This window comes from Ranitomeya imitator, chromosome 6 (assembly GCF_032444005.1).
Source record: "Ranitomeya imitator isolate aRanImi1 chromosome 6, aRanImi1.pri, whole genome shotgun sequence".
Lineage (NCBI taxonomy): Eukaryota > Metazoa > Chordata > Amphibia > Anura > Dendrobatidae > Ranitomeya > Ranitomeya imitator.
Genome location: NC_091287.1, coordinates 41,324,608 through 41,337,068, shown reverse-complemented (window position 1 = coordinate 41,337,068; position 12,461 = coordinate 41,324,608). Strand labels below are relative to the sequence as shown.

At 42.3% G+C, this 12,461-nt stretch overlaps 1 protein-coding gene across 6 annotated transcripts in view; it reads left to right on the top strand.

Annotated features, from left to right (window-relative positions):
• The window catches only part of NEBL (nebulette), a 227,040-nt gene that overhangs the window by 193,292 nt on the left and 21,287 nt on the right, over window positions 1-12,461 (top strand). For 4 of the 6 annotated variants that reach the window (XM_069729538.1, XM_069729536.1, XM_069729535.1 and 1 more), the window contains 6 exons: window positions 3,891-4,001; window positions 5,951-6,061; window positions 9,262-9,366; window positions 9,645-9,737; window positions 10,901-10,993; window positions 12,095-12,187. The exons of the other annotated variants lie outside the window; for them this stretch is intronic. In XM_069729538.1, the coding sequence (XP_069585639.1) occupies window positions 3,891-4,001; window positions 5,951-6,061; window positions 9,262-9,366; window positions 9,645-9,737; window positions 10,901-10,993; window positions 12,095-12,187 (606 nt within the window). The remainder of the gene's footprint in view (window positions 1-3,890; window positions 4,002-5,950; window positions 6,062-9,261; window positions 9,367-9,644; window positions 9,738-10,900; window positions 10,994-12,094; window positions 12,188-12,461) is intronic. 6 annotated transcript variants of the gene reach the window in all.

Here is a 12,461-nt window from a genome sequence, read left to right as displayed (position 1 = left end):
CAAATGAATGGGTCTATGCACATGTCAGCGTGTTTTTACGGACTGTGTGTCCGTATGCAAAACACGCAGACATGTCTGTTCTCACCCGGACACACGGGCCGCAAAACGTGCCACACACGTGCACACGGAGAATTGTGCACACTGTCCTCCGTGTGCATGGGTGGCCGCTGGGGAAGTAGTGCTACTGTAAGCGCTGTTCCCCTGCATGTCGTGCTGAAGCCGGCTCTCATCCGTTCTCCCCTGCTCTGCTGGCAACAGCGTGAGCAGGGGAGAAGGAATGAAAAACACGATGTGGGATCCCCCCTATGTTTTTAAACCAACCTGGCAAAACTCACAGGTGCAGGCTGCTATTCTCAGGCTGGTAAGGGGCCATGGCTACGGGCCGCCCCAGCCTAAAAACAGCAGTCCGCAGCTGCCCAGAAAAGGCGTACCTATTAGATGTGCCAATTCTGGAGCTTTGCCCGATTCTTCTCAGTTGCCATGTAGCGGTGGCAAGTGGGGTAATGGGGGGTTAATGTCCCCTTCCTATTGTAAGGTGACATTAAGCCCGGCTTAGTAATGAAGAGGTTTCAATAAGACACCTATCCATTACTAATCCTATAGTAGGTAATGGGTTAAATAAACACACACATGCAGAATAAAGTATTTAAATGAAATCATGCACCACACAGTTTTGCCATCTTTATTATACTAGTAATCCAAGTGATGCCCTCGATCTCCTGTAAAAAAAAATAAAAATAATAAACCAACAATAAACCCATACCTGTCCGTAATCCAAATCTGGGGAATGTACAGTTTACAATCGGGAGCAATGCTAATGTGACCGTCCCGGCTGTAAACTACTGGGGAATGAATGAGAAGTTGCGGGCGCAGGCTCAGTAACTAGCGGTGATGTCACTGAGTCTGTGCTCGCTGCCGGCATGAACTCCTGTGACCTCAGGACCGTGCGAGAATGCAAGTGATGAGATCACTGTGATGGAGCTTGAACTGCCGTGACCTCATCATTTGCATTCTCCCACGGTTCTGACATTACAGGAGTTCATGCGGGTGACCGAGCACAGACTCAGTGACATCAGCACTAGTTACTGAGCCTGTGTCCGCTGCATATCATTCATTCATTCTCCCCTGCGCGCGAGAGGGAAGGGATGACAGCCGACTTCAGCACCAGCCGCCGGGGAACAGAGCTTACATTAGCGCTACTTCCCCGGTGGCCATTCGTGTGGTACTGATGCAGCACACGTGTGGCACACGGTTGCCACACGTGTACCGCATTTAGTACACACATGGACATACGGATACTGATATCTCCGGTACCGGAAATATCAGGACGTATGAAACCCGTCTTAAAATCAATTTTGTTGCTTGCTTTCATTAAAAATGTTGCACTCTTTGCCTTCTGTATCCTCTTTGTTTATTGTTGGCTGTAGAATGAATTATCTGAGAATCCATCAGTGAGCTTGTTCTGGCAGTATAATGCCAGAGTTTGTTATTCTTTTATCTGGTCTTCTCCTGAGCTCCCATCATCTGATTTATGACCACAGACCACATAAAAGTTGACTGTAAAAAGGTCTTTTAAAAACCAAATGGGCCAAACTTTTTAATGAAACCCAATCGCAAAAAATATTTTTATCCCCAATTACTAGCAGTTATGAGTGACAAAAAAAAAAACAAAAACAGAAAATAAATCCATAATATGTCACAATTTTGGTGGACTGCCCTCATCATCCATGTATTTCACAATCTGGAACTGTGTGGCTGGTTTAAAAAAAAATGGAATACAACTGGTATAAAATTTCTTTGCCCATATTATCCAAGCTTTATCCCTTTAAATAATGCAAATTATTATTTTACAATGCACTTACAATAGTGAGTACAACAGTGATATAAATCATTATGATATCCGCGGCAGATATAGCCAGTGCCACCCATAACCTGGGCCTGGTTTCATGGCCTCATCTAGACCATCTAATTAGGGAACATAACATATTTCTCTTTGTGGGAATGGAAAAGATTATTGCGTCTTTCATGAGTTTAGATTATAATTGTTGTAATTACTTCCCAGCCATAATACTTGCATAAAGGCCATGTATAATTACTGTAATTATCTTAATGGGGACAAATTAGGTCTTCCAGATGAGGCAATAATTCTATTCTAAGCTGGGATCTATCCCAGAAAACAGCAAATTGTAGTAATAGTAAAATGTACAATGAAAATGGATGACACGAGACACAATGAATTAAAGATATGTAATCCAGTGACAATAGGCTGTACATGTATGGAACCCCTTTTAGACATGAGCCTCCACTGGTGTTACCGTTTTTTTTGTTCTAATTACCTGGTTACTGCACTTAGCTTATGATGTCATCAGCCACTTCAAGGAACTTCCTAATTCAGTAGCAAATGCTTGTTCCAAATAGGTACCATGCACCCTACTCCAAAGTAAGTTGATACTCTGGGTAAAAGTCGGGAATGCATCCATTGCCCTGAGTGGAGGTGCCCACTTCAAGGACTATCCAAGTGTCATCTACTTGTTCATCAACTGTGCCTTCACGTCTTCTTGCACACTCCTATTTATATCGATGCCTCCCAACTATCCCTAATCTAGTGGGTCGGTCCTGGATTTTGGGAGCAGTCTCAGGGTTTTGGCGGTATTTCCCGCAGTAAACTGTTTCTGATTCATCAGGATGCAAAAAGACAAATACAATTGAACACAATATTGGAGCGGGTGTTATGGTTAGGATATGGTTAATGTCCTGTTCTCATAGGTTTAATATGGTTGGCCTCTCTTTCAAGATGGGAGGGGTATTTAAACTCGCTCCCAGCTGGGGTTCTTTGTCAGCTATACATTCTGTTTTGGTTTGTGTGCCTGACTCCTGGAGTGTATGTTCGGTGTGCTCTGTGTTTACCTTGCTTTCCGTGCGTTTCTCTGTTTGCTATTCTGGATTCCTGATCTCTGGCTTTGCTTCTGACTATCCCCTGTCTCGTCCCTTTGGTACCTCATGATCTTATGGCCCAGATCTCTGATTGTTTGGTATTTCTCTAAGTTTTTATCTCTTCTCTGTTCCCGGGCATCTGGCTCCGCCCCCTGACCTCCTCCCACTCTATCACATGTCTAAGGTCCTGTTGGTTCCCTGACCTGGTCACTGTCACATGTCTAAGGTCCTGTGGGAGACCAGGTTAGTACCCGGTGTTTAGCTCAGCTCCATGGCTGCTGTGTGCAGCTCTCTCCGCAGCATTTATACCCGGGAGCTGTGACAGCAGGGAACCGTCAGCAAATTGGTCCACCATTCCCCCTGCTTCGCACTGAGCAGAGATCTACTCTAGTCAATGTGGGGAAATGGTGAGTATTTTATGTAATTTGACAGTGTGACGGAGAAACTGTGTAGGTGTAATCGCATATGGGGGGCACTGTGTTTGCTTCATGATGTGTGTTGGTTGGGGCGTCAGTGTGTAGCGGAAACTGTAGGGGCATCAACAGAAGCAAGGCTTAGATGTAAAAAAAATGTGTCCCTCGTTCCTGTTTTTCCAGTTTGAGAGGTAAGCCATAGCCCTGGATGCTCAGGTCATAGAATGTAGTTGTCATAATTAACTGGGAAGTGGGGTTAGTTGATGGGAATGGGCACGGTGTAATGCCTAATTCCACCTGTAGTGGCGCTGCTGGGAAGGTTAATACTTACTACCAGGATTCTCACAGTCTACGGTTCATCTTTGGGGTTCCAGTTGGAGAACCATTTGTGATCTGCCCAAGTAGGGATTGTGGAAAGCGAAGGAACCCTTTTAATAAAAATGTCTTTGTATCAGTACAGGATAATTTGGGCAACGGGTTAAATAAAATTTTATTTACATTGATTTTTGTGTTAAGTATTATCTTTTATTTTATTCCGAGAAGAAAGAATACAAGAAAGATTTGGAAACAGAAATCAAAGGAAAAGGAATGCAAGTGGGTGCTGATATTCTGGAGTTACAGCATTTTAAGAGGGTCTCTGAATTGGTGAGCCAGGTTGGTACCATTTAGTTAATTGTGGTAGATAATTCAATGGATCAACTTACGTTCCTAACTAAGAAGGAAATTTTAAAGGAGTTGCACATTACTTTATTAAAAAGCTTTTTCAATGGCCGTAGTTAGCTTAATAAATGTTAAAAGAAATCCCAGGCTCATCTACTGGACCGGTACCATTCGACTGGTCAGCTGCTGGCGTTCCCCCGCTGAGCTCCTGACGTCCTCTTCTAGTTGGTTGCAACATATGGTGATATCAACCTTAAAGGTACCTTCGCACATAACGATATCGTTGACGATATCGTTGCTTTTTGTGACGTAGCAACGATATCGTTAAGGAAATCGTTATGTGTGACAGCGACCAACGATCAGGCCCCTGCTGGGAGTTCGTTGGTCGCTGAGGAAAGTCCAGAACTTTATTTCGTCGCTGGACTACCTGCTGACATCGCTGGATCGGCGTGTGTGATACCGATCCAGCGATGTCTTCACTGGTAACCAGGGTAAACATCGGGTTACTAAGCGCAGGGCCGCGCTTAGTAACCCGATGTTTACCCTGGTTACCAGCGTAAACGTTAAAAAAACAAACACTACATACTTACCTTCAGCTGTCTGTCCCCGGCGCTCTGCTTCTCTGCACTCCTCCTGCATCCTGTGTCAGCGCCGGCCAGCCGGAAAGCAGAGCGCCGGAGGACAGACAGCTGAAGGTAAGTATGTAGTGTTTGTTTTTTTTACTTTTACGCTGGTAACCAGGGTAAACATCGGGTTGCTAAGCGCGGCCCTGCGCTTAGTAACCCGATGTTTAGCCTGGTTACCGGGGACCTCGGGATCGTTGGTCGCTGGAGAGCGGTCTGTGTGACAGCTCTCCAGCGACCAAACAGCGACGCTGCAGCGATCGACATCGTTGTCGGTATCGCTGCAGCGTCGCTTAGTGTGACGGTACCCTAACACTCTGTGTGAGTGGCAGAAAGTGTTTGGAAGGTCAAGGCTGCAGCTGATCAGCGGCCATTGGTTGGTTGCAGCAATTATGTAATGCCACCTGCCAGAGGAGGAAGCCATAAGTCATCAGGGGATGATGGCAGCAGAATGGTAAAACAGCTCTGATCCAGTGAGTGAGGTTTTATTTTTTAATCTTTGAAGATAACGACTTTAATTATTAGCAATTAATGGATGAGAAAAAAAATCTCAGGTAATGTAGGACCAGATAGTTTACAATTACCAACAATCCAACTATATATATAGGCCTATATTATAAGCTAAAAGTAAAATCAAGGAACAATGAGAGCAAGAGGAGGCCGACGAGGGACACAAAATTATGAAAATCATATTGCAATACATAAGGTAGCCACCAGATGGTAGAATATATATATATCCATAACCTTAATTACAATAGTGATTTGGTGCAATGTAATCCACAAAAAAGTAAAATCACTAGTGAAGTATTAAAGATGCATTATAATAATCAGACATACCCAAAACAATAATAATAGAATGTGTCACCATATCAGCCTCCAACTCAGACCCCCAAAGTTTATTTTTGGCTATTTTAATTCTAAAATGCACAAAGTTTCATTACTTATGGACCAAATCCAGAAGCAGATGCCCCCTGTCTTCGCTGTCCCTAAGGCAAAGTTGCACAATACCTTAGATAGCGCCCTCTTCTGACTTCAGGGACATATAAACATACAAGCAACTCATCAATGGGACCTGCAAAGTTCCAGCAAGATTAATCCTTAATATAGGTCTGCTGATTCTCAGGAAGTTACAAGACACATCAAGTGATAACAGCTCCTGATTTACATATATTTACAGGGAGGATCTATGTATACATGAATAACTTTATTAATACTTTATATTTGGGGAAAAAATGAAAAATGAGTACCCTGTGACCACTTTTTCTGGAGTTTAACTCCTAAGGGCATCATGTGTCTTAAATGTTATTTTTTTATTTGCAGAAAGGATATAAGAAAGATCTAGAAACTGAGATTAAAGGGAAAGGAATGCAGGTTGGCCCAGATATACCAGAGCTGCAGAGAGCGAAAAGAGCTTCCGAGATTGCCAGCCAGGTAGTAACGCTGCCTTGTCTGATATGTACAGTAATGTAAGGACGACCGGTCGATGGCTCATTGTCCAAACTGAATGTATAATTTCTATTTATCTGATACATTTGTACCATTAAAGGGAACATTTCACCCAAAATGACCTATTGTTTAACCCCTTAGTGACAGCCAATTCGTCTTTTAACTGACCTGAGATATAAGAGCATAGCCTCCCCATACAGATGACAATCCAGCAGCTGTAGGCTGTACACTATAGCTGACAACTTGCTGCATCAGCCACGATCAGTGTTTGCACCGTCCAAATCTGTTTAACCCCTTAGATGCTGCTGTCAATAGTGACTACATCATTATAAATGGATAACAGAGTGTGCGGGCTTCCTATTTAACCAAATTGGTGCCCTCAGATCATGATTTTGTGGTCCTGATGTTTGCAATTGCAATTCACGACCAAATAGCAGCCTTAGAGTCTGACGGCTGTAGTAACCTGCTCAGAAGTTAGAGGCGTTTAGGTGGTAAAAATACACATTTTCGTTTCTGTCAGACCACTTTGCATTAATTCCTGTAAAGCACCTGAAGGGTTAATAAACTACCTGACAGCAGTTTTTGATATGTCAGGGGGTGCTGTTTTTAAAATGTTATCACGTTTGTGGGTTTCCCAATATGTGGGACCCCTAAAGTCACTTCAAACATGGATAAGTCCCTAAAAAAATATATTTTGTAAATTCCCTTGAAAAAATGAAAAATTGCTGCTACATTTTTAAACCTCCTAAAATGCTAAAAAAATAAAATAACATTTTACAAATGATGCTGATGTAAAGCCGACATGTGGGAAATGTTATTTATTAATGGTTTGCTGTGGTTTGACTATGTGGATTAAATGGATAATTATTCAAATTTTGAAAATTGCTAATTTTTAAAAATTTATCTCCAATTTTTGATATTTTTTATAAATAAACACAAAACATATTGACCTAAATTTACCATTATCATAAAGTATAATGTGTCACAAAAAAACAATCTGAAAATCACTGGGATTTGTTGAAGTGTTGCAGAGTTATTACTACATAAATTGACACTGGTCAGATTTCAAAAATTTGGCTCCGTCACTAAGGGGTTAAGTCAGGTTTCATTAAATATCTTTGAAAAAAGGCAGTATTTTTAAACATTCTCCATATACGGTAACTAACTTTATTTTAACACTGTCTAATGCTACACTCACACTTCCTGTTCTGTACAGAAGTAAATTTTCAGCAGTCTTGTTATCATCACTGGCAGCATTACAATGAAAAGTAACCCCTCTATCTACTGTAGATAACACAGGATCCACCATTCACAATAAGTGATGTCACAGCTCACCTCCTCCTCCTGTACAATGACTGATAACACCTCTATATACAGTAGATAACACAGGATCCACCATTCACAATAAGTGATGTCACAGCTTACCTCCTCCTCCTGTACAATGACTGATAACACCTCTATATACAGTAGATAACACAGGATCCACCATTCACAATAAGTGATGTCACAGCTCACCTCTTCCTCCTGTACAATGACTGATAACACCTCTATCTACTGTAGATAACACAGGATCCACCATTCACAATAAGTGATGTCACAGCTCACCTCTTCCTCCTGTACAATGACTGATAACACCTCTATCTACTGTAGATAACACAGGATCCACCATTCACAATAAGTGATGTCACAGCTCACCTCCTCCTCCTGTACAATGACTGATAACACCTCTATACACAGTAGATAACACAGGATCCACCAATCCACCATTCACAATAAGTGATGTCACAGCTCACCTCCTCCTCCTGTACAATGACTGATAACACCTCTATATACAGTAGATAACACAGGATCCACCACTCACAATAGGTGATGTCACAGCTCACCTCCTCCTCCTGTACAATGACTGATAACACCTCTATCTACTGTAGATAACACAGGATCCACCATTCACAATAAGTGATGTCACAGCTCACCTCCTCCTCCTGTACAATGAAAAGTAACCCCTCTATCTACTGTAGATAACACAGGATCCACCATTCACAATAAGTGATGTCACAGCTCACCTCCTCCTCCTGTACAATGACTGATAACACCTCTATATACAGTAGATAACACAGGATCCACCATTCACAATAGATGATGTCACAGCTCACCTTCTCCTCCTGTACAATGAAAAGTAACCCCTCTATCTACTGTAGATAACAGAGGATCCACCATTCACAATAAGTGATGTCACAGCTCACCTCCTCCTCCTGTACAATGACTGATAACACCTCTATATACAGTAGATAACACAGGATCCACCATTCACAATAAGTGATGTCACAGCTTACCTCCTCCTCCTGTACAATGACTGATAACATCACTATATACAGTAGATAACACAGGATCCACCATTCACAATAGGTGATATCACAGCTCACCTCCTCCTCCTGTACAATGACTGATAACACCTCTATATACAGTAGATAACACAGGATCCATCATTCACAATAGGTGATGTCACAGCTCACCTCCTCCTCCTGTACAATGATCTGTGTCCATATCACTGCATGTCTAGAAAGGCTCTCCTTTATAACCCAATGAGTCAGTATATTGCAATCTATTACATGTAGGATCAAATTCGGTATTGCAAGTCTGTGGGTCCGTCAAAAAATCAGACTGCACTCAGATGACTTGTAAGTGCGGCCCAATTTTCAGACTGTCAAAAAGGGGAAGGTGGAGAAACTTTTTTTTTTTCTCTCCACGTGCAAGAAAAACTGATGACACTTGGATCACACTCTGATCAAACGCTGACCAAAGTCAGATCAAAATCAGTCGATTTTTTTGTACATGGAAAATACTGATGTCTGAATGAACCCTGATAGTAACACGTCAGAGGTTTTTGTCTGTTGGGTACTCAGTGCCTATAACCCTGCTGACAGCTCAAATGAAGCGAAGAGCTGCTCTCCCCCCATAGATGTGATTTCATAGATTTTAGGCATCTTCAACTAATCCCACCACTACAAACTTTTACCCCTTTGTTTCAGCGATCGATAGGAGACTCCTCTCCCGTAACACATTGATCAGTACCTTACTGAAACTTTTTGAAAGCTCATTTACCTTTTGAATTCAATGGAATACTTTGAAATTCCATTTACATTTTCTTTTTGCCGATCTTCATTCAGACTTTTGTATGGTTGCAGAAAAGATACAAAGATGAAGCGGAAAGAATGCGTTCCACATACTCTAGTGTCGCCGACACTCCTGAAATAGAGAGGGTCAAAAACGCACAAAAATCCATAAGTTCTGTAAGTAAAGCAGTAATAAATAGTAAGTAGTCTTACGTGTTTCTTTCTACCTTGCCTAGAAGGGCTACAAGTCATTAGTCACCCCGTTAGGTCTTCAGTAAATTGGGCATTAATGGCCCACCTTTACCAAAACGCTTGTATCTCACCCGTTAAAAAAAGATCTTAATCTTAATGGGCCAAGAGTGGTGCAAGAAAACAAAATGGATCAACAACAGCGCTCCTCCTGTGTTTAGTGCTATTGCTGCAATCGTTGTTAAATCCTTTTCTTCTACCCCCAGATATTTTATAAGAAGGGCCTAGGTGCTGGTACGTCCATCAGAGAGACCCCGGAGATGGAAAGAGTCAAGATCACACAGCAAAATATAAGTGCAGTAAGAATCTGTAAATTTCACATTTCATCCAGCTGTGTGCTTATTTAGTACTACAGCTATGCTACTTGCCAGAACTGTCACTCAAGGAGAAGAGCCCACCCTGCCAGAATTTAGGAAGTGAAGAGACTATAAAGAAAATGAATAGTTCTAAGCTGCTCACGAGATAACTTGACAATGCCCCTTTAAGCCCCCAGGAATGCTTTGGAAAACCCCCAAATGTCCACTTTCAGGTGTGATTTTGCTAACCCCCATTCTTATTGTGGTCTGTTTCCCAAGATTGTCCAGGAAAAAAATAATTATTGTTATAAAGTATGTTAAGGTACTGTTACACTTAACGATTTACCAACGATCACGACCAGTGATACGACCTGGCCGTGATCGTTGGTAAGTCATTGTGTGCTAGCTGGAGAGCTGTCACACAGACAGCTCTCCAGTGACCAACGATGACGAAGTCCCCGGGTAACCAGGGTAAACATCGGGTTACTAAGCGCAGGGCCGCGCTTAGTAACCCGATGTTTACCCTGGTTACCATTGTAAAAGTAAAAAAACACACTACATACTTGCATTCCTATCACGTCCCCCGGCGTCAGCTTCCCTGCACTGTCAGCGCTGGCCGGAAAGCAGAGCGGTGACGTCACCGCTGTGCTCTGCTTTACGGCCGGCCGGCGCTGACACTGGGGGACGCAGGGAAGCTGACACCGGGGGACGTGATAGGAATGCAAGTATGTAGTGTGTTTTTTTTACTTTTACAATGGTAACCAGGGTAAACATCGGGTTACTAAGCGCGGCCCTGTGCTTAGTAACCCGATATTTACCCTGGTTACCAGTGAAGACATCGCTGAATCGGCGTCACACACGCCGATTCAGCGATGTCTGCAGGGAGTCCAGCGACGAAATAAAGTTCTGATCATTCCCAGCAACCAACGACCTCCCAGCAGGGGCCTGATCGTTGGTCGCTGTCACGCTTAACGATTTCGGTAACGATATCTTTGCTACGTCACAAAAAGCAACGATATCGTTAACGATATTGTTATGTGTGACGGTACCTTTATCCTTGTCCTTATCACAAAAGTGAACTGCTGTAGAAAATCCTAGGATTCCTTTCGACCCAAATCCTTGACTTGTAGGAACGTTCTGAGTAACTAAACTTTTGATATTTGCAGGTGAAGTATAAAGAAGATGTTGGACCTGCCACAGCGATACCAGACCTGCCTGAAATCAAGAGGGTTAAGGAAATCCAGAAGAACATTAGCAATGTAAAAGGAAACAATCAGCATCCTTATAGTGTTTTTTAGGGTATGTTCACACAGTGGTTTTTTTTTACTAGGATTTTTCAACCAGAAAAATCCATGTTTAAAAACCGATTCTAAAAAATTAGTTAATTTGTAAACACTCATGCTTTTTTACTATGTTTTTGAAGCACATTTCATCATTTTTTTAATGTATTTTTTTCTATTTAGATTCGATTTATCTATGGCAAAAACCTATACAAAAAAACAATAAAAACCAAGGGAAAATGCAATATTACCACAATTCTAAAGTGGAAAACTCACCAAACAAACGGATTGTGAAGGGTTTTCAAGCAGATATGACCTCTAATAATAACCTCTGTGTGAACATAGCCTTAGGGTAAGACTACACAGACGACTGGCTATATTTATCTGAAATTTCGCCCATCAAAAAAGGCCCAAGGCTGTACGCTTGGGAAACAAAGTCATGTGGTTATTGGCCACTGTGAGTTGGAGGAGGCCAGCCATCTGCGAAGTCTTAAAGTGACTCTGTCACTTCAAATTGGCGGGATATGTAAATGCCTTGTTTCCGGACAGATGGGCGGCGTTTTGTCTTCATTTCTCCACCCCATCCGTCCCTGTTGTCCGCAATATGTTAGTGAATTAGAGTACTTATGCTCCATAGTTCGCGCGTGCGCAATGCAATCTTTGCTCGCGCACACGCAGTATGCTTTGCCCAACTGCGGGCAAAGCCGAAAAGCATTACTGCGCATGCGCCCGGGCACGATGTCCTGCAACACAGCAAAATACTTCCGGGACAGAGTGCACAGGCGCATGCGCAGTAATGCTTTTTGGCTTTGTCCGCAGTTGGGCAAAGCATACTGCGTGTGCGCGAGCAAAGATTGCATTGCGCACACGCGAACTATGGAGGACAAGTACTCTAATTCTCAAACCTATTGCGGACAACAGGGACGGATAGGGTGGAGAAAAGAAGATGAAACACCGCCCATTGGACCGGAAAAAAGACATTTACATATCCCGCCAATTTGAGGTGACAGGTTCCCTTTAAATGTGTTTGACTGTTGGCAATTAGTACATCGATCTAACTACAGAACTTTTATTTAACAGGTTCATTATAAGGAGCCACCGTTCAAAGCAACCTCGGTCACTATAACTCCAGAGATGGAACTAGCTAAGAGGAACCAAGAACATTTCAGCATGGCAAGAGTCTTCTCATAGATTTTCAATATATTTCTCCATGTATCCTTTCACAGATAAAAATTTCTTAATCTTGACGGTCAGGAAAAATATTTTAGAGTGTAGAAAACAAGGTTAATGGAGTTATACGAGAAGGATTGAAATAAATGGCTGCATCTTTCCAAACAATGTGAGACTTCTGTACATGGATTGTAGCTCAGTAACCTATGGATAAGAATGTAACTCTTTGGCAGTAAGCAGCTGTTTTTGTCTTCTCCTTTTCATCATCTCTTTTAAT